The sequence below is a fragment of the Poeciliopsis prolifica genome, unplaced genomic scaffold (assembly GCF_027474105.1).
Source record: "Poeciliopsis prolifica strain line A6 unplaced genomic scaffold, Auburn_PproV2 SCAFFOLD060, whole genome shotgun sequence".
Taxonomy (NCBI): Eukaryota; Metazoa; Chordata; class Actinopteri; order Cyprinodontiformes; family Poeciliidae; genus Poeciliopsis; species Poeciliopsis prolifica.
This window is the reverse complement of record NW_026562435.1, coordinates 1,572,983-1,595,982: the sequence shown is the minus strand read 5'-3', so window position 1 is coordinate 1,595,982 and position 23,000 is coordinate 1,572,983. Positions and strand designations below refer to the sequence as shown.

At 41.7% G+C, this 23,000-nt stretch overlaps 1 protein-coding gene across 1 annotated transcript in view; it reads left to right on the top strand.

Annotated features, from left to right (window-relative positions):
- Positions 1–22,978, top strand: part of gng12b (guanine nucleotide binding protein (G protein), gamma 12b) — a 33,629-nt gene extending 10,651 nt beyond the window's left edge. The window contains exons 3-4 of the mRNA XM_055060461.1: positions 20,998–21,121; positions 21,395–22,978. Coding sequence (XP_054916436.1) covers positions 21,029–21,121; positions 21,395–21,520 — 219 coding nt within the window. The 5' untranslated portion in view covers positions 20,998–21,028 and the 3' untranslated portion in view covers positions 21,521–22,978. The remainder of the gene's footprint in view (positions 1–20,997; positions 21,122–21,394) is intronic.
- The last annotated feature ends 22 nt before the right edge of the window (positions 22,979–23,000 follow it).

Sequence of the window (23,000 nt, the reverse complement as noted above, 5' to 3'; positions counted from 1 at the left end):
AACCTGGCAGAAACTGAAAGTGGCCGACTGACCGGCCAGTCAGTCGGCCTCCAGGGGAAATCATTAATTTTACCATAACTTCTGAATTTCCCTCAGCTGCTAAAGGGGTTTCAGGTGACGCGTCTAATGAAAGCTGAAGGGTTCGTGTCAGAATTATGTCAGTTTCGGGGTTTGGTAGGATTCTGAGCAGCAGGGTGTGTATATGTGTGTGTGTGTGTGTGTGTTTGCTCACTCAGGAGAAGATTTGAAATTCCCCCCCCTTGTCACACCCCATGGAGATCCCAGAGCTGGAAGACGTGTCTCTAATGTTCGACTCCATCCTGTTCCGTAGGCATCTGGACATATATGGATGTTCTCCTTTACTCTTGCTTGCACCATGTCCGCTTCCTGAACAACCCTCCCACCTCCTTCCAACCAAACACACCCCTCCACAAAAAAATGCCTCAACTTTTCTCACACACACCACACACACACACCCACACACCCCCCCCCCACACACACACACACACACACACACACACACACACACACACACACACACACCACACACACATACATGTGCAATCTCAAACTCCTACTCACTGAATTCAGTTCTGGGAGTGGCTTTCCCTCCTAGCAGGAACTCATGTGGTTAATACTCACTCCATGGCTCGCTTCCACGGCCAGCAGGACGGCTCTCATTCTGCCCGTTGTATTTCGAAGCCACATGTTCGCAGTGTTTACAGTAATTTATGTCTGCATGTGGGACTCTTTATTGCCTGCAGACAATGCACGATGCATTCCACTTCATCCTGAAAGGGTGGGAACACAAAATCTTTAAAATAAATCTATTTTAGTTTTCATTCTTGGAAGACAGCAATGATTGAATCGGTGGACCTTTTGTTCCCACATGTTCTGCCCTTTTCCAGCTCTGCCCTGTTCCCAGGAACAAGAACATGTTGCTTCCAAAAATGAATCACTCTCCAAACAGAGATTCATGTTCCTGAAGTGACTGGTGGATCACTGGTTGTTGTGGTTGAGTGCAGTGCTGGGGTTTCTCTGGGTGGGCTCCAGCCAGGCCCCTCAGATCAGCACTCCTGTCTGCGTGACTGTAACACAAATACTGTCTGGATTTGAAGTAGGGCAAAGAGTTGCATCAAGCTTCTGCATCACAATCCTTGGAGGCGTTCAGCAGCCGCTAAATTTCCAATGAAGAGTAGCATCATGGAATATTACAAAATAATAAGGTGTCTAAACAGAACCGGAAGATATCTTCTATAAATGCATTTCCGTTGAGCAGCACTACATGTGTAACTATTGGATCAGGGATTCAGATCTGTAATCTCGCCCTCCCTGTTGTTCGTCTTGTGATATATTATCAACTCCTTCCACAACTAGGTCACTGCAGATCCTGGTTTTAAAGCAAATGCCTGGAAAGACACTGACTTCACTTCTGAGGAGTGAATGGAATTACAGGCATGAGTCGTACGAGTTATTTTTAACTTTAGATATATTTTGGACATGGCTTTAGAAATGTACTAAGTGCCTGTGCACTGATTGCAGTCTTCTGGCCGACCAATGATCTTTAAAAAGCCAGGCCTGTAGATTATGATTGCTTTTGTCTGAAAAGTTGCTAAATATAGCAACAAAGTGAGGTGATTATTGCTAAACGCATACGAGCAGATGTAGCCTGGTGGGTGGGGTCTGTCAGTCAGTCCGCTCTCATGCCATAGCAAAAGGGGACAGTTGCTGATTTTTGCTGGCATGTATAAAATTGGTTTCACATTTAAGTATCGGCCGATTACTGATCAGTGCATCACTTACTCTAAGAGGTTCGTTCTCTGCCGAGCTCAGAATTTCCAAATGATCTGCCAAACAGAAAGTTTATGAGGTCTTATTTGAAAGTGTAGATATTTGCATATCGATTCAAATTTACATGAAAATATCTGCACAGATATTTGATTGCACATCTGACACCATGCAATATGTACTGGAGATGCTGGTTGATGACCAGGATCAGACTGCTTGGCTCACCATGACTGAAGCAGAGACTCTTCAGTGTGGAAGCTGTTGTCGAGTGAAACATCTATTTTCGGTATCAGTAAAATCAATTCAGAAGAAGCACAGAGATGTAACAACCTTTTTAAAATGAAAGTATTTTCTGTGGCAGGTCAAAATGTGGCTCATTTATGCTGCGGCAAGGCGAGGGAGAGTGAAACTTTAGGCAGGCAACATAAAGGCTGCATAGAGTGCAACAAAGTTCCTGATTTATTCTGTTTGGAATTGAATCTCTGCGGAGAAAAGCTGGATTTTGGTTTTTGTTGTCTTTTCAGCTCAAAGATAAGTTTCAGATCTTGTATCTTCTAAAATACAGTACGCATTGCTTTTTAGGAATGTGAGCTATGCTAACCATGTTAGCAGGAAGACAGAAAGTATTACAACAATGTTGCTTTGTTTTTCTTTCCCTTTAGCTTCCGATAACTCTGTTATGAAACTCTGTTATTCTTCCTCAACGTTTTGGAAGTTTCAGATTTAGGCAACTGTCTGCATTCTCTACTGCACAGCAGGACTGCTGCATGTATTGTTGCATGCATTATTCTAGTTACACAAGTAACCGCTTTTATCACTGACAGAAAATGCTAAAGGGAGTTTAAAATGTGAACTTAAAGAACATATGCACAAATTATAGTTTGGAAACAGAAATTTGATTTGTCAACATGATCAAAAACCCAAGATTGTAAATGTTCATTTCTTTGACATTCCTGACCTATTTTCCCCAAGTATTGCTACAGAAACTCATGCAAATTCCTTCATGGCTCACCAGTTTTCTGGATTAAAGTGGGTGTGTTTTAGGGAGTAGCCATAACTCACCTGTTGCAATAGTTCCTGCTTAACAGTCTTTTCCAAACAAAACTACAATGGAAGAAGCACTTAATGGAATTTTTTTCTCTTGGCAGGTGTTGTGCTGAACTTTGTACCAGGCCTTGACAAATCCACCAAACATTTGTCAGTTGGCAGAAGCTTGTAGGAGATTCTCACGATATGAAAACGTATAACACCGGTTGCTTTGTATTGTGGTTTCAAAGTGAATATTTTAAATAAAAATGGATCACATGATCTAATGTTTTCATTTACCTGCAATATTTTACTACTATTAACATAACTTATCAACTTATTAATTTATACTTATTATTTGTAATTAGTATATATTGGAATTCAATATCTTTTGAATTCAAATTCAATTCAGAAATACTTTATCTATCAGAGAGGGAAATTAAATATAACATTAATTTCAACATTTTCAGAGTCGTGAACGATGAGTAACATTTTTTAATTTTTTTACAGTCCCAAGCAGGAATCTTTGCTTTGTGTTTCTACTACGTCCCGTAAATCTGATGCACAAACTATATAGGCAAACAAACAGTGTTGGATGATAACGCGGTTTCTCTGAGGGCTCACTGGGGGTTTGTCTTTGCTTCATAAAACGATCTGATTGGAAAACATTATGCTTATGTGCAAATTATGAGCTGTCAGTGAAGCTATTCTGGATCAAAATAGCATCTTAATGGTAAACATGTAGCAGCAACATAGCAGCACAACACCAACGTCAGAGTCCACAGTCCATTTCTAAAGAAGTTCCATGAAACAGGAGCTCCTGAAACTCTGACAAATGAACAGATAGAGTGGAACTTTGCTCCATTCTGATGGTTGAAGAACCAAAAGCAAAAGCAGCATCCTGTCTGTCTCAGATTGGGAGAGTTATCCACTTGTACAGAACATGTTCTTGTGTAGGAGTTAGTTACATTTGAAGGATGGCTCCTGGAGAAGCAATAATGTAGTTCTAATGTAGCCTCTGAGGGAGGCTAGCTCTGTATAAACACAGGAAGTAAGAGAGACTGTTTTGCTTTGTCCGTTCTCTGCTGCTCTGACAGGACACAGTAATCAGTCAGTGTCTGCATTGACTGCTTCTCAGCAAACAGTACGTCCAAGTCCAAAGGGTACTCTACAGCTACTCAAGCAGTAGCAGTAGAGTCAATAGGTCAAATGCAGGACAGTTTGAATAAAGAATAATAATAATAGTATTGCTTTTCCTCCAAATGCAAACCAGAGCACCTTTTCTAGCAGTTTCTGTTTTTTGTTCATGTATAGTTGCAGATGTTTTGTTGTGGAGTGAATCACTCTTTGACTGTAGAAGCAGACTGATTTTACTGCACTGCTGCCACCAGCTCTGTTTCCATTACAAATGTGGACAAAACATTATTTTTCCACTAATTAAAAAAAAATAAAATTTTGCATTTGTGACATTTTCATTAAATAAGCAATGCAATAAAAAACACACAGAAATAAATTTTTGCATGTGTCATTAAAAAACATAAAACATGCCAAACAATGATCCTCCAACGACTTCCTGTTGTCTTCTTCTTCATGGTTTGCACCAGTGGCGATTATGTATTTTGCAATAAATAAGGCCCAAACTCCACTTCATCCAACTGAAAATCATGAGCTTTTTTTTAAAGTTGCTGTGCTTCAATTATGCAGATTTATTTTCAGAATTCCAATTTGTGCAATTATATAGGTCAATGGAAACGCAGCTAGTCTCGGTAGTGTCTTTAGCAAAACTGCAATAAAAACATTTTCACACCGGTCAAGTGATCAAAAACCTAATGTTACCACTGGCAGAAAAGACAAAGAAGATGACAGGAAATGGTAGGAGGACGATGGTGCCGTATGTGTTTTAATAACTTTTTTAAAATTCACTAATTGCATTTCTCATTTAATAAAAACACTCCAACACTTCATTTGCCAAATTGTGCTTTTCGACATGAATAATATGCGAAATAACTGCAAAGCTTTGCTCACATTTGTAATGAAAACGCAGCATGCCTCTCTGCAAAGCAACAGGAAGTGCCCTCTGTCACGCCTGCTGGGCTTCGACAGTATCTAGTCCATCCAGCTGACCAATGTGCTGTGTCCCAGTTCAGGCTCTTCCTTTGCCACGTTTCTGCCAGGCAGGAATTCCAGCCGCGCAGATCCTCTCCGTTCAGGGAATTGTTGGTCCCAGTTAAACAAACATTACGGTCTGGCAGCTTAGAGAGGAAGACCGAGCAGCTGCCGGGATGTCACCCTGCCCAGAGGTAGCCCAGCCACTGGTTACATGCCTGGCATTCCTGTACAAGCTGCTCTTCTCCACTTCAATGTTTCTTTCTTTTTCTTCCCCATCCCAAAATTCCTGCCCTCCCTGCCTCATAAGACAGTGGAAAAGGAAATATTTTCCAGTCCCGAAATAAGTTAATTGCTTTGCCTTGGAAGCACACACTCAGTGGTCTGTGAAAATGTGCTTTTGACTGATGTTCATTAGGGGAGAAGCAGGGTGGTATGCTGCTCGGGTCTGCAGCCGCGTTCCATTGGAGTTAACACCGTTCTGAAAACAAACCGCTCCAACCGGCCTGCACATACTTTCCCTCTGAGATCCTGGTCACTGCTTGGAGTGAAGCGCTTCCAGAGTGCATGACTGGAAACGTCGGCCTCTGTGTGAGCTCTGCACCAGACTGTGGCTAAGTATCGCATCTTGTCGTCTTCATTGCAGCTGGCGGGGACGAAGTGTTTCAGCTAATGGCTCGCATCGCAATTAAAGCGCACATTTCCCCACTGATCCGGTCTCAGTGACCCGCTGCCGGGAAGGAGATTCTCACTCGTATAAATGATCTACCGGTTTGTTGTAAAGTGCATTCCGGAGCGCTTGGTTGGACTTTCGTATTCAGCGATGGTGACACAGCAGGTCAGGTCACTCACATCACCTCGCTGAAAAGTTGCTCACAAAGGGGAATTTTATGGAGTGTTTTAGTTTGCATGCACACTTATCTTGCTTTTTTACCCCGTTATTTACAGTCTAACTGGCAGGACAGGAACATAACACTCTGTATGTCCTGGTGTCTCTCATTGCTGCTGTGGATACTGTAAACAGCACCGCCACAGAAACAGAGGTTTTGTTTTTGCAGTACAGGAGTCAAAGCCTGTTAACACTGAAGCACACTACATTCAAGAGTTCATCAGGATGACACGCAAACTCCATGCAACAGGATCCCAGAATTTGAACCCAGGACCTTCTTGTTGCATGGCAACAGTGCTTCAAACTGCCATTGTGCAGCTCTGATTGTTTCAGAGGTTTTTTTTTTTTTTTTTTTGCTAACTTTGATGATTAGCAAAGGGCTTACAAATGCTGAAAGCCACCAAATTCAGTGTCTCAAAAACGTAAAACAATTTGAAAAGGGTACATTCATAGAAAGTTGAGTGGAAGGAAAAAGGAGGAGAAATCACACCCTTGAGAAGATTACAAAGGCCACTATCAAAGCAACCTGGGCTTCCATCACACCTCAGTGAGAATCACAGGCCGATTGCGTCCATGCTGCGCCGCACTAATGCAGTAACTCATGCAAAAGAAGCCTCAGCCAAACTCAATGTAATTTTCAATTATTGATTTTAGTTTACAATCCATTTTTCCAAAAGTACCAAATTTTGAATTATCGGTACAGTCTATAACCATCAAAATCACAAGAAAGAAATGCTTGTAATATTTGTCATGCTAACAAGGTTTGCAGGTCGATAAATTGTCCCAGACGTTTTTGCGATGATCAATGACCTTGTTGTTTTTAGACCATTTGCAAGTCATATAACAGTGAATGGCAAAACAATGCAAGAACACATTCTGAAAGATCAATTAACTTTAACACCGGAACTGGAAGACATTTTAAATGTGCAAAAATAAATAAACAAAACAACAAATAAAAAATGAATTATGAAGTTTCTAAAGTTGTCCTTCAAGAAGAAAAGAGGACCAGACTGAAAACTTTTCATCCAGTTTTTAGTAGAAAAGAGAAAAATAAAAATGGAAATGACTGAGTTTTAATTTATGATGCAATTAATTGATTTATTGCTTGGCCAAGTCACTCTTTATGCAGTGATTCTTTATAGTGTGACATGAATTACAAAAATAAATTTTTAACAACATTCAAAAGTTTCAAGATTTACTTTTACATTCCACCAATAAAGGTGAAGTTTGTCATTACTAACCTATTTGCTGTATTTATATTTAAACATTGGCTGATTACTGCTTGTGTGCACATATAAATACCAGCGAGGTTAAAATGAATCAGGGCAGCACATCTCGTTTTTCCACATTGATCTGTTTATTGTAAATGCAACGGCATTGTCAGAAAAAGTTACTGGCTGTAGCTGTGAATACAATTAATCCCTTTAAACAGGAACCTGCATTCACTGTGACATTTAGGAATCCTCCCTGTCTGCATGCGGTGACTAACGGAGCTGGCTCTAGGTGTGCTGGATGTTTGGAATTCTTTTTTGATTATCTGCTTTATTACTGTATGCATGCTTTATGGTTCTAATATGGCTGTCCAAAGGGCGCCAGCATGAGCCAGTGATCAGGTGGCTTCAAGGCAACGAGGTGACTTTGTAAAATCTGTAATCAGTAGTGGGGGTCTCTATTGCGCATCTCCCTACTTCATTATGCAAACTTTAGGGGTGCTCCAAAGTTCACATGATGGAGAATGGGAGGTGGCGGTGGAGGTGGTGTCACTGAGGTTGGAATCCTCTTTTGCCTGACTTCATTCTTCCCTGTACGTGTTTGTGTCTGTTCGTCATGATAAGCCATCAGAAGGCAGCAGTAATGAGCGTGTCTATCTGCAGCCGTCTTCATGTCAGACCTGCCGGGTTCTGATTAGATCCACTTCTCTCCCGACAACAGCAGAGACACAAGGGTGATCTCATTCTTCTGGTATTCTGAATCAAATGAGTCAGAAACTTTCTTTTCATTCTGCACTTGCAGCAGTTTCTCTTCATTTTGCAAGTGCAAGGCAGGTGTGAGGTTCATTTCTACTCAAGCCTCCTGAGTGAATGCTTTGTTAGGAACACCTCTCACTGCCGTTGCAGCAGCTAATCTTTTGGGGAGATCTCAATCAACTTTGCACATCTACACACTGTAGTTTGTGCACATTTTTCTTTGTAAGACAGCCCAGGTGAGATGGACTTCGCCTGGACCGGGAATGACAAATCTAATTCAGTCCATTATAGTTTAGAGATGCATTGATCTGATATTAACATCTGGTTTCTCTGTATCGGATCGGTACCGGGCAATATTAAAAGTGAAGAAAGTGGATCGGTCTGAACCCCGTTATAGCTCTGGCAGTATGTTTAGTGTTTGTGGTCGGCAGGAAGTTAAGCCCCAGTCAACAGGATTCCTTCCTGCATTTAGCTCCATCTTTCTTAAAACCAGGGTTACATTTTAGAACCTGACCCTGTTAAATGTCTCCTCAGCTTTATGCCTTACCTGTCTGTAATATTCCTTTGTCTCCATGGTGCTGTTTGTTCATCATGAAATGAGACTTAGCGGGTGAAGCTAACAGGATCTGAAGTTGGGTGGAAGTCTTGAAAGCTTCCCGTTTTGCACCAATCCAGCTGTTCATCATCTTTATTCATGAACAAGAAACAGAAATACGTCAGTTTTTTTGGTTTGTGGCAAGAGATAAACCAAAAGTGTAGTGTGAAAAAGAACCAGAAATGAAGCATATTTTATGAACTGAAAAAATAACACACCACTGCATGGTTTGCATGTAGAATGCAGTGCATTCACACCAGTTCTGTTCAGTTTACTTTAATTCACCTTTCTTTTGTTTGCCTAGAAAGTCCAATCAATGTGCCAAACTCTGATGACCCTACAGACTTACATTTCTGTATGACTAAAGTGATCTCTGATGCAGTTTGAATGCATATGTGAATATGAGCAGGAAGCGGACTACAGCGCAGACAAATGCGTGAGTCTGGAGCTAGTGGGAGAAATGTTGTTTTTACCAAAGAGGAAGAGAAATCCTACAACTAAAAATCTGACAGTTCTGCTCAGAGTCTTCTTCAGAGGTCTGTGTTGTTTCTTTATGTGGTTGTTGGTGCAGCGCCATCTTCATGCGAAGGCGGGGAACAGGTTGCTAGAATAGTTTGGTTGGTTTGACTCAGTGCAGTGTGAAAGAGAACCACACAACTGAGGATGTAACACATGTTGCAGGTTTGGTCCCCAACCGGACTCTGAGCAGTGAAACCTCCCGGCATTGGGCCGTGTTAGCATGTGCACTCTGTTTCTGTTTCTATTGGTTTGACTGTTGGGCAGAAGTTCTCTACCAACATTATAGAGCAGAAGACTCCCACCCTGGTCTTGTGGGAGTCTGCAGGTTTTAGATCCATCTCAGCCCCAACACAACAGAATCAAATGACTGAGTAAGTTCTTCAGCATGCCATGGAGGCTGGAGAAGAAAGGTTTACCAGTGAGTCTATAAATTGTGATTCCCACTTTTGGCTTGACTCCAGACTTGTAGACAATCAGCTTTTAAGATGTGTGTGTTTGGAGGTGTGAAAAAAAGAGGAACGTGGAGACAAGATCAGAGCCTGTTTTTAAGAATATTATGAATGTTAGCTGTGTCATAATAAAACAGCGTAGAAGGCAAACCTGAAGGTTTTTCCTCCTGACGAGGCAAGGCAAAAATAGTGCGTTCTGTTTAATTAAGCTCACTGTTATCTGTTGTGTTGCTGAATAACAGGGAGGTGCAGATGGCTGGGAGTATAAATGCTGGATCATTGAGACAATGGTGAGTGGAACTTGCTTGTTGTGAGCCATGTGAGGGCAGCAGCCTAAAGGTGGTGTGAAATGGAGGGGCTGTGGTCTCACTGAATTCCTGTCTGGTGAGCAAAGCATTTGTTTCTGTCTAGACAAAGCTCAGTTGTCACATCTCGGACTGCACCAGGCTTCAGGAAGTAGACGTTTGTTGGAGAGATCAGCCCATCCTGCTCACTTCTCCCTCCGTTGGGAATGTGAGCGCATGCAGCCTGCTGCTTGGAGTGTGTGGTTTTCTGTGGTTGGAGTTTTTCTCCCATGTCAGGGTGGAGACAGCATGGTGTATTTGTGTGTTGATATCAATTGTGTAAAAAAAAAAAAAGTTTCCGCTTTCATGTCTCCCACTCAGGAAATATGATGTCTCATCTTGCCTGGTGAGCGTTCACAATCACTGCCACACACACGAGTGCACTCACACACATGCACTCACACACATGCACTCACACACATGCACTCACACACATGCATATGCACAAGCTCCTGTGCAGTATCACTCACTTTGCCTTGTGACGCCAGCAACATAAAAGCTGATTTTCTGCTCCCTGCTTGTGGAGCCATTTTGCGCGGCTCGGTTGTCTCGGAGTAATTGTTTGCGTCAAGACAAAGTGAAGGAAAGCCAGCGTGTTGGCTCACAGAGCGTCAGATCACCACACAAACGGGTCTGACTAAGGGTTCATTAACTGCTACACTCAGCCGTTCCCTGAGGGCTCTTCCATGTGTGCCACTCCACCGGAGCTGAGACGACTTCATTGTTTTCTGAGGAGCTTTGGTGTTGACAGCAAGAGTTTCCAAAGCCAAAGTGAAGATAACAGAGTCTGGGAAAAGACAGAGATAAACCTGCAGATGCCTATCCCAAATTAGTTCCTGCAAAATTCTCCCGACTTGAACGTTGCTCCTTATATGGACGTATCCTTAAAATGAGCAAAACAATTTTTGATACATTTTGTCACGTTTTCTTGATGAATAAATAACCCTTACTTTTACACTTGCACCGATCAGAAATGTTGTTGCCAGATTTCTAATTAATTTTCCATTCTCTGACCTGTCCATGCTGATTGGTTGCCTTAACAATAAATTTTAACAAAATTTCTCAGAACTATCCCAAAGTTACAGAGTTGTTTCATTGTATCATTCAAACTCTACTGTTCATGCTGTTAAATCCCCCATATTATAGGACATGTGTCACAAAACACCTGAAGGTCAGATGAAGGACTCTTTGTGTTTTAAGAACAGTTGCAAAGATGTCAACCGATTTTATGTCTCTAACTCAACAAACGTTGTAATCACACTGCAGTACAATTTAATAGAAAACAAGCAACAAAAAAATGTGGATCTCACACTTAAACTTTTATCACACTTGTTTCAGCCTTGACACAATTAGCATGTTTAGCATTAATAAATTTAAACATCACTTTCTTTGAGTATCATCATTAGACTTAGTAGAACCTCACTCGGAGGTTCTACTAAGACAAGCTACTAACAACACCAGCAACTGTGAGGTCCTGAAACACGTCCCCACCTGGATTGTAGTGAAGTGTCTTCAGACCAGATCTGTGGATATAAACCGAAATAATGAGGGAGAAACTTGATGAGGGGTGAACTTAGTGACTTGGTGGTGAAGAAGAAATAGTCTGTGTTGAAAAAACAAGAAAAACAGAAGAGGGTGATTGAAGTAGGTATTGTACAGTCACCTAAAAAGCTGAAATGATTACATTAGATTTCATAGAACGTGGTACCTAGAAATTGGTACCTTTGCCTCCAAGTAAGGCAAAGGTACCAACAGCTGATTCTGGTGAATTGTTCTTTGAATCTCTTTCCTTTACGTTAGGAATAAAGTTGGACTTTGGTTTGATAGCATTCTTTTATATATACTCTTCGTCACTTGGCGTCTTTTTGCACTGCCCCGTCCACATACATCTGTGTATTCATAGAGTCAGCTTGTGGTACATCTTGTTGACTTTATACCCAGCTTTAAATCCAGTTTAACTGCACCACTTTCTTTGGCTGAACTTGCATGTCTCTCATGATGCAGTGCCAGTCTGAAAATCTACCATGTGTACATAAAGTCTGGGGCCACCTGGTTTCGGGTTTTTCAGCCGAATTCCAAGTGCATGAATGAAAAAATGTTGCACAAACTTCAAAGAAATCCCTAATCCCTGGACATTGTTCAGAATGCATCTCTGCAGGGAGTGTTAATGGTCTCAGATGAAAGTCTTTCTGTGGGAATCAGAAGCACATTACCCAGAGCTTTGAACTATAGAATGACTGTGACCAAGTACACACACTCAAAGGAACCTGTTCTGCTGCACGTGGGGCCCAGGTGGGTCGGCGGTTCAGGAAGACTCAGCTGTCCTGTCGGTGACCTCACCTTCAGTCTGCAGGGCTTTCTGTCAGAGAAAGATGTGCACTGAAGCATGGGGCCCTGAGAGAACGTCTCAGTTTGTGACTCAGGGTTTAGGAATACACGTCTCCTGATTTAGTCTGCTGCACTAACGCAAACACCTCCTGTGTTGCTTTTCATGTCGGCTGACTTCACACGATTGGGTCTTGCACAGCACCCAGGACGCCTTCACCAATCTGTCACCATCGGAGCTCGTAATCCATGAAGTTTGATTACAGACTACAAGGCTGCAGCGTTACTCATAAAGCTCGTCTCCTCCACAACTCAGAATAGAGTGTGTTTGTTTCTCTATTCTCAGCGCGCTGCACGCCTCACTGGGCAGCCTGACTCCCAGATAGCATCAGGCGGGTTCAGATTAGAGCTCATGAGGGCACAGTTAAACTTGTAAAAGCTCTGGACTCCCATTCCAGTTGTCTCGGTTCCATTCAATGCACAAATGACTGTTGTGAGTGTGACACAATGCTGATAGGCTGTCTGCATTGTCACCGTGCCTCTCAAATGTGCCAAAGCCTCAGAGTTCTTTGTGGAGGTCGCTGCAGAATGATCGCTGTCCCCAGAGAGGCTTGTGTTTGTGTGTGTATGTGTGGCCTGTGTTGTTGCCAAGCAGTTTAGCTGTGTTGCTAGTAGATAACAGATAAATATGTTACTTGTTGTCTGTTCTTTTTTCTTTCTTCAAACCAGACAGGAGAGGATTCCTTCTGATTGCGGTACAAAGACACCTTTCTCCTTTGAAAGATTCTGAGTCACAAGTTGGAAAGCAAAGACAAAATGCTCTGTGTTTCTTTGCATTGTCTGGTTACGTCATCCAACACGTTTCATTTAGTTAGCAAAAGGTTGGTTTTAAATTAACGATATGGCTGAAAAACATGTACATAGTCATGATTGAGAGTACCAAGACCCGCCTCTGGGCTCTGATTGGTTGTTTCTAGTTAGCACTAACAGAAAGCAGAGGAGCTCCATTTTCTCACAGTTTATCTGTCTGCTGACAAGGTGACAGTTTTAACAAATACAGAAAAATATGTATTTCTTATAAAAGTTACATACTAAGGATCTATTTATGATTTATCTGCAAACCAAAAAACTGTTTATTTGGGGTTTATTTAGACTTTAAACACTTGAAAAGTCATTGTGTAACATTAATATGTTATTATTGGCATCTGTCTCTGCTTGCCGTCACATTTCTCAGGTCAGAAAGGCTGCGGAGAATCATCTGATCTCTCTCTGCACCTGTATGCTCTGCTGCTGGCTTTGCTTTGTGTTTTTCAGAAAACTTGTTTCTCAGCCCAGTTTTCCCCTCCTAATTGTTACAAGTCCCTGAATAACCCATAATATGGGTGGGTCAACTTCAGCCCCCAGTTAAATGTGGGAACCTTTCTGTTGGTCACAAAGCATTAAAATCTCATCTAAATAGGTCTAAACGAGAGTAAAGTGGCCTTTTTAGAGGTCAGTGTTTGCAAACTTTAGTTTCATCTACATATCTCCACTGAAGGTTAAAAAATAAATACCAACCACCCCCTTCCTTTCCACTTTCAGAAAGGAAAGGAAGGGGGTGGTGGGTAATCCATCTGAAAGTGGATTTCTGAAATCCACTTTCAGAATGTTGCTGAACATTCTGAAAGTGGATGTTAACCCTACAAAATACCAATCTTTATCATCCCAACTTCCTTTGGATTTCAGGTCAAAACGATGAGTGTGTTCTAATTTAATCAATTTAAAAGAAGTTTGTTTCATGCTGTCCCAGTTTTGTTTTTCTGATTACAGTTGTATAACTTGGCGTCCTTGATGTGCCGAGGTTCGGGTATTATCTCATGACTTTACTGCTGCAGAACTTTATCTGTTATTTACAGAGATGTAAGATTCTGACACATTCTCCAGTTATTTCGGCTGATGTTTTAAAAATGTACGTTTATCGTGATCCCACAAGATGTTCAGAACAAATTCATATTCGGTACACTCTGTGATCCGAACCAGCAAAACTCTGACTTCTCTTTCCCAAGCATGAAACCGCTGCAGCGTTTGGACCAGCTGCAGGAGTTCAGCTCATGCACCGGTTTGCTATCAGCTGCTGAATGCTAGTGGGATTAGTGCGAAAACCCGACAGACACTCCGTACCCGTCCATCGCTGAACATTTCAGTCAGAACATTTAGCTTTCAGCTCATACTGTGCAGCTCGTTCAACTGCAGCCTCAGTCCACAATTCAGACTGTAAAACAAACACAACAAAGAAACTGTGGCTGATTTGTGCACGAACTGATGTTTTTGTTTTACATTTGCAAGACAGGCTGAGTGCATTCTCTCATTGAAGGAGGATTTTAATAGAGTGGAGTCACTTACTAGAGTATTTGTTCAGGCAGCAGAACTTAGCTCTGTGCTGAATTACAAACCACAGGATTAAAGCTGCTGTCCTGAACTCTTCAGGACTCAGTGTGCTGGCACACAGACAGACCATCTGCACAGAGTCCTGAAGCTACATGAAAGAAACATCCCTGATCAAAGACTTTCTTATTTTCCTTTTTTCTTATCAAAGCTTTCAGCGCGTCACGTGTTTACATGTACTACACACGAATATTCACGCTAGATCCAGACAGTCACCACAGCTGACAGCATTGCAGACATTCCTTTGGCTTGTAGGATTCTGAAGTCTCTGCCTGCGTATGAAGAACACGCCCGGCTGCGACACAAACTGCCTGTTTTATCATGTTTATGTGTAGAATGGCTCTTTTGACATGCATGTTTCTGAATGTGCATGTGAGAGGATTTTCTACATCACCTTTAATTGTTGCAGAAAGCAAATATGGACAAGTAAGAACAAAGAATAAAGATCTGACGCTGCTGTTTTCTTACACTGACGAGGATTTTGATCTTATATGTTTGTTTTATAACTTACCTTTCATTTGAAATTCGTCTCTCTTGAAATAAACTGAATTATTTTGTTAAATTGCTTTCAGCTTTTTGAATCTTCTTTCAGAATAAAGATGCAGAATAAAGGAAGTCATTACACTCAACAGCTTTATGCTTTTAGTAACTTTGTGTTTGTGCAGCTTTTAGATTCATTATTTTTCAAACATTTGCTCCGTCAGTCAAGTATGCGTTGTCACTTTGGTGAATTTCACCAAGAATCTAATTTCTTTCTTTTTATACATAAAGTGGCTTGTAAAAGTCTTCATAACCCTTAAACTCCCTCACATGTTTTTACATTACACCCGCAATTATTTTGGATTTGACTTGATTTATAAAGAAAATGTATCGAAACACTTCAAGTATGCTGATCAATATTCCAGGTATTAATCAAAAGCAACTCAGTGTTTCATCAGTTTTTGCAGTTTTCTAGGAGTTTGTTCCAGATTTGTGGTGCATAGAAGCTGAATACCTTTTCACACACACCGCCTTTCAAATTTCTGTCCTTAAAGCAGGAGAAAAAAATGCTGTCTTTATTTTTAGATGGTACTTTTTGTCAGTATGTTGCTAAATACAAATAAAACATTCAGGTTTGTGGTTTTAATGTAACAAAAGGTGGAGAACTCCAACAAATACGAATAGTTTTACAAGGCTCTGTGAAAACCTGTGACATCCCCATGTTATTCATCTGGCATTATTTTGGACCACAGATACAGTATTACGTCTTGGGCTTGTGTGTCAGAAAGTTCCGGAAACAAAGGCAAAAGGTCCTTAAGTCTGGAGTGCTGCAGAGGTTCCTCTTTCTGTCAAACTCCTGCATGAGAAAAGCTACAAAAACATGTTCCCCGTCTGTCAGGGAGACTTTTTGTGGGACAGAAACATTAGCGGACATGCAAGTAGTACGTATATAACAGAGACACGACGTTCAGCTGCAATGCAGGCCGAGGCTCCCAGCAATACAGGCCAACAAAGGGTTTCAGGACAGAACACTTTCAGTCAAAACTATTCAAAATCTTTGGTTTATTTTTATTTATTTATTTTTTTTTGTTTTCTTTAATTCCCAGTTATTATGCATCAGGCACTGGGACAACGGTCAGGACAATGCAATGTGTCAGGATGGTGTGTGTGTTAATGAGTGTGTGTTAGGAACCTGCAGGGTTTCAGTGGGACAGAACAGCACTGTGGTGCCTGCAGCCAGACGGACCTCACCAGCCAGCTACGTGTCCTGCTGGGACTGTGTGCAAACCCTGTTCACCTTTTCACTAAGTGTAGACAGTGTGCCACACGAGGCACGTCTGGCCTGAGGGGAGGAGTGTTCACTGTCAATGTAATTAGCCTTTAAAGGTCCCTTCCTCTTGCTGCGGCCCAGAAAAGAACACTCAGTACCCTACAGACCTCTGCTGTGGCTCATAACTCAAAGAGGAAAATTATCAGTGAACTTGTGTCGTTATTTATTTTTTTTGTTACATATTTTCACCAACCACTATTGTTCTAGAGATGATGATATTGATCCTAAACTCAGAGGAAGAGTTAATTCAGAAATAAAGTTATTGTTCCAATCAAACTCACATCGTAACCATCACACATTCAATCTTTTTTTTTTTTTTTTTGCTGCAAAAACACAAAACTTTCTAAGTATTGTTTGTCCAGTTTCATGTGCAAATATTTTACAAGATTTGAAATAAGACCAAACTAACTTACAGGTGACTTTTTTCAGCAAGATATAGGAGCTCATTTTAAGTCAATAATTTCTTTACATTGATTAAAAAAGTTCTGGTTCCACAAGGAGATGATTTCCGCTCCAAAAATATGAATGTCCATGAATATGGCAAATTATTATTAATGAGAGGAATGATGACTCATGTTGGGGGTTCACCTTCCATCAGGATAGTAATCGTAGTCACAGCGGAAGCTACAATGAGACGGTTTAGATCAAAGTTCAAACACGTGTTCAAGAACAAAATCTCAGTCAAATTGTGATGTAATGTTTTGTATTTATGATGTTGATCTTAATGTTCTGTTCCCAACATTCAGAGAATGTCGGCTGCTGATTCTTTGTCATGTATGTGTTGTTATAAAAGCGGTTCTTGCATCGCTGTCAGTTCTGACTGACTCTCTCTTATCTATATAGTGCAGTTCAACAAGATTGTGCCGCTCAAGAAACATAAAAGGCATTAAAGGAAAGTCCTTGATAAAAAAAAAAATTATCTGTTTAATTTGGTCAATCAAATGCAACGCAAGCAGGAAATTCTTTAGATTAGGCTGGAGGGAAGCTGGATTTCCTTTCATCTTCAGATGGACCCAATGTGACCTGGTGTACTGCAACTGTACAAACTTTACATCTACTATTTGGATTTTAGAGAATTAAAGCAGGTTACAGTAAAAATCAGCTTTATGATGTCATTGTGATAATGTATGTAGAATAGATGAATGTAATGTAGACACATTAAAATTAATTTTTCAAGGCATTCAAAGATCTCTCATGGGAACATAAACACGCCTTTGCTACTCTGTATTTAAAGCAAGTAAGGCTTGTTCTTGTCTATCATCGTACTTCCCACAAAATATGTAGTTTCTTCATTTCTTGATCTCTTTTTGAAAGTTGGATGGATGGAAAGAGGGAGGGAAGGAGGGAGGGAGGGAAGGATGGATGGATGGATGGATGGATGGATGGATGGATGGATGGATGGATGGATGGATGGATGGATGGATGGATGGATGGATGGATGGATGGATGGATGGATGGATGGATGGATGGATGGATGGATGGATGGATGGATGGATGGATGGATTTTTGGACATTCAGAAGTCTTTTTCACTGATACTCAATAATTACCTTGACGGTCCAGGAAAATCCATAAAACTGATCTCCCAGATGGGCAGCAATGTTAGCAGCAATTTCATCACACATGCGAACAGATTTGATGCAACGTGACGATTGCTGCCAGATTTCCTTTGGAGGTAACCTCTGTGGTTCAGCACATATGCTGCTGTTCTACAACAGCCAGTCTAATTAGCTGTAGACCTGTTGCTGCAAATTAAGCAAGCTGGTTATAGTGGATTTTTACCCTTTCTGCTGAACTCTGTAACAGGATGTTGCTGATTTGTTTCTCTGAATGAAGCCTATTGGAATGGGGAAAAGTCTCAACAAGGCAGGCTGAGTGTTTCCAAAAGTACAACATCTGGAAGACATTGCTGCTACTGCTGCTATATTTATCAATATCCTTTGCTTATCTACCTTCTAAACATAGAGGGCATAGATGATTACAATGAAATTTCACCCTTCGCCCCCCAAAAGAGAAAAATAAAATCAACTGGGCTCACAAATCGTTCAACCAGACACAAACTACACACTTATTTTGTTTATTTCATACTTTAGGTTGCTACAAAACAAACTACAAACCATCTTTTCGTTCATCCATACTGCCCCCCCAACCCCCCTACGGGGCACACTCCACTGACTTAATCAATTTTTCAGAGCACATTGGTTTGCACATATGCTGTGGTTAGTCGTGGAACTTTCTGGTGAGTGCATGTGCGTGGGCGTGTGCGTGTGTGTGTGTGTGTGTGTGTGTGTGTGTGTGTGTGTGTGTGTGTGTGTGTGTGTGTGTGTGGTGTGTGGGGTGTGTGTGTGTGTGTGTGTGTGTGTGTGTGTGTGTTAGCAGCCGGCGTCACGCAGTTTGGATGCACGGCCCTGCTGTGATGCAGCTCGCCCTCTCGCAGCCGCTCACTCCTCGCTGCTGCTGCTGTTGTGTGTTTAAACCCTACAGCTGTGTTGACACGACAGGCACACCATGGAACAATGAGTTCAAAGGTCAAGAAGGCAAAACGTACAACAACAGATTGAGCGAGTGTGCATGTTGAACAAGTGTAATGTTGCCTGTGATTTTTCAAATGCTGGGAGGTTCCACCTAAAGGCGTGCTTTAAAATTACTACCCGCTATTTATAGCTGCAGCAGAACTCATTTCTCTGTTTCCCTGGTAACTCCTCTGTGGGAAGCTTCTATTTTTATAACCACTACTCCATATTTAATCATTTATGCTTTGCAGGGTGACTGGCGATCCAGTTTCCTGTGGAGGAAGCGGAAGGGGAGTGGGTGAGTGGAGAGGAGTTGGGATTAGAGGGATGCGTGGTCTCGTCTGCTCTCTGTAGTTGGCCCTGCATTTTCCCATGTTTCATCTGATTTGCATTTCAGCCGGTCGCCCCCTCATCCCCCTCCTCCATGACATCCGGCATTAGAGCTCAAAGCAAGCACCACATGTCACCACGCTGCGTCCCGCAGTTTTCTTCATTTGTTCCAAGAACTTGAGCTTCAAGTGATCAGAACTGAGCCACTCTCAGTTTCTAATCCATTGCTTAACTGTGTACCATGTCCCACTGTAACACTAACAATACTTTGTTCTGTTCCTCTTGCATGAGCCTTCAAAGTTGTTCCCTAGAGGTTAATGCAAAGGAACAACTTTGCATTGTCTCATATGTTCCAGGAAGCAGTTGGAACATACTTCCTGGGCCTTACCTTTCTCGGCCCTACAGACTGGAGACATCAGACTTTTGCTCAAGTTCTGGTTCCGCTCTGAGTTCTGCTCTGCAGTTGTCTGGAATGACGGGTTGAATCAAGCAACTGTGCAGCCTCTCCTGCTTGCAGTACAGGCTTTGACGTAATGAGCCGGTAAAGACACACCACTGCATCCTGGAAGAGGGAATTGTGAAACAGAAGTCTGTTAGGTTGGGTCAGAGCTTCTACGCATATTGACTCAACTCAACATTAAGTCAACAGTCATTTCTCAGAAGTTGCATGCAGTGAGATAAAAAATCCATTCCGCTTCAACAAATGAGCAGCTTTATGTCTGACGTAAAGCTGTTGGCTTTTTATTCAACAGTCTGTGAATGGGTGAATGAATTTGGGGTCATCTGAACTTGATAAACCACTGTACAAGTACTGACCATGTAGTATTTTATTATTATATGTATTAATTGTCTGTTTCTCTCTGCCTGAAACACTTATTTTATTGCAGAAGAATAAACCAGTGGTACTTTCTGTTTCTAATCAACTTCTTTGTTTTATATCAATCTGTTCACCAAAATCAGTTTTCTGCTCTCAGCGTCATATTGTTTCTTACAGGATGTTCTTGTTTACACCAGGGACTGATAGTGCGACCTTAACTGCACTGGCACTCTGCACATGGGACACACTGCACATGGGACACTGCACAAGGGACATGCTGCACATGGGACTCTGCACATGGGACACACTGCATATGGGACACTGCACATGGGACATGCTGCACATGGGACACTGCACATGGGACACTGCACATGGGACACACTGCACATGGGACATGCTGCACATGGGACACTGCACATGGGACACTGCACATGGGACATGCTGCACATGGGACACTGCACATGGGACATGCTGCACATGGGACACACTGCACATGGGACACGCTGCACATGGGACACTGCACATGGGACATGCTGCACATGGGACACTGCACATGGGACATGCTGCACATGGGACACACTGCACATGGGACACGCTGCACATGGGACACTGCACATGGGACATGCTGCACATGGGACATGCTGCACATGGGACATGCTGCACATGGGACACACTGCACATGGGACACTCTGCACATGGGACACGCTGCACATGGGACGAAGTAATGCAAGTAATGCATTACTTGCATTACTGTCAAGTAAAGCAAAGAAGAAGACCACGGTTACTAAATGAGTTGGAATGTTTGCTAGAAGATAACGCTGATGTGTTATCTTCTAGCAAACATTTTTTGTTTTGCTGGCCTAGTTGCTGCTTTTATTGTCTTTCTAATAAAGCACCTGGAGCCACGGCTGCATTTTTTTTCCCCAGCAATTTGACCTTTTGTTGTTTCTTTAATCCTCCCAGGAACATCATGCTGTCAGTCAATGTTTAAATAGCCTAATTGCGCAGTGGCTTTGTTGGCTCACCCCATGTCAATATCATCTGTATGCCTTGTCTAATTAATGTCCAGTTAACAAGTATATCTCTCTGCACCACAGGTTGGAGCAGAGTCATCGTCTGAAAGCGGAGATGTCTTCCAAAACGGCGAGCTCCAGTAGCGTCGCGCAGGCCAGGCGGACGGTGCAGCAGCTGAGGAGGGAAGCTCGCATCGACAGGATAAAAGTGGGTTCATATTGGGAATTAGTCACACATATCTGCTCTATCCTCTTAGGACACAAGGTGTCTTTTTTTTCTACACATAATCAGAAGTGTTTAGGATTTTTTTGTATTTCTGTGTTCTCTTCTCCCTACTTCACATTTAGTCTCTACTTTTCATTGGGTCGGTCAAATAAAGTCCCAAAAAGCAACTCTGGAGTTGGAATGTAACAAAATGTGAAAAGGCTCAGTGTGAATGATTTTTTAAGGTGGTGTGGACTGATTGGTGTGTTTTTGCAGGTGTCCAAGGCTTCATCAGACCTGATGCGCTACTGTGGAGAGCATGCTAAGAACGACCCTCTCCTTATGGGCATCCCAACCTCAGAGAACCCCTTCAAAGAAAAGAAGCCTTGCACTGTTTTGTAGCCGATTGCCCAAACTGTTGCTTTTCTAGACTCTTACATAACATGGCTGTTAGTAGTTTGAGCAAACTTATCTAAAAGCCTCGGTGGTAGTTGACTTTTTTTTCACATTTACCATTTTTTTTCCCCAGATTGTAAGTTGCAGGTTGTTTTTTTCATAGTTTGCCTGATTCTGCATCTTATAGACCGCTGTGACTTGTGCATGATTTTTCTTTTCTCTTTTATTTCTCTTCTTGTATTTTTTGACTGATGTGTTAAATGTTAATTCATACTGACGGACATGAACCATGGATTAAACAACACAGTTCGTAGCTGCGAGGAAGCGAAGTTGACCAGACCTGGAGGAATGAGTGTGCTGCCTCAACAACATGTTCAGAGTCCTGTGAATGGTGGAGTTACATCTCTTGCCAAGGAGATGAACATATGACTTTGCAGGCGGGTCTTCTTGGGGCAACAGCTTCATTGAAATTGACCCTGATGAATAATTACCACATCATACCAAAACAAGACCCTTAACTCGTTGGTCAATCAGATAGAAAAGCCTTTACCTCTTAATTTCATCATGCCTGCTTGAGGAAGGAGAGAGTTTGTGCTCTACTGATAAGGACCATTCAAGATAATGACGTCCTGTCAGTGGACCAACAGGCTGCTCCCCGTTACTGCATGACTTATGGAGACGATGAAGCTCTGTTGCTGGTGATTGTCGGCTGTTGCCTCAGGGACTAACAATCACAAGTAGAGATCATGCTTGGTGTTGTCCATTTATAGGTCGCTCCAAATAGCAGTGTCCATGTGTGTTCCATAGAGAATGTGGATTCATTCCGTAGTTTATAGATTTGCAAAAGAAAAAAAAGTTTCCCAACTCAACATGTTCCACGATGGGCAGATGTTGAATCGTCAAAAGGATAAAAGAGAGCAGATTTCCTGCAATACCCTCAGTCTTCTGCTTTCTGTTGAAAGTCTTGCCGTGTTGCAGCCTATAAGAAGCACAGCCACACTCTTTTTAAAATTGTTTTTCTTTTGTTACTATTCATTATGTCCTAAAGCAAAACACAACCCTGCTGGGTATTTTGAATAAAAAATGTGGTTCTGATTTTTGTTTCCAGCAGCATATTCCTATTTATGGGAGTATTCCTGCCATTATTTTGGCTCTTTTCTTTGATACATTTTAAATCTCCTTTGTGATCTCTTCACTGGTGGGTGACTGGACTAATAAAACTGGATTTGAGATGACCGTTATACTTAGAGACATGCTCTTAATCTCCTTAAATGTTTCAATTAATCTTTCATTTGTTTGCTGTTACAGTTTTACATTTGCCAGAGTCTTATTCCTGAAGCCAGACAGATAAATGTTTTAGCCACATAAGTGCTTTAGGCTAATACTGTTTGCTTTTCACAGTGTAATGGATTATTGCTTATTTGTGTCAATAAACAGTGCAGTGAAGAAGTAATTGCTCCATTATGGATTTCTCCTGTTTTTTTTT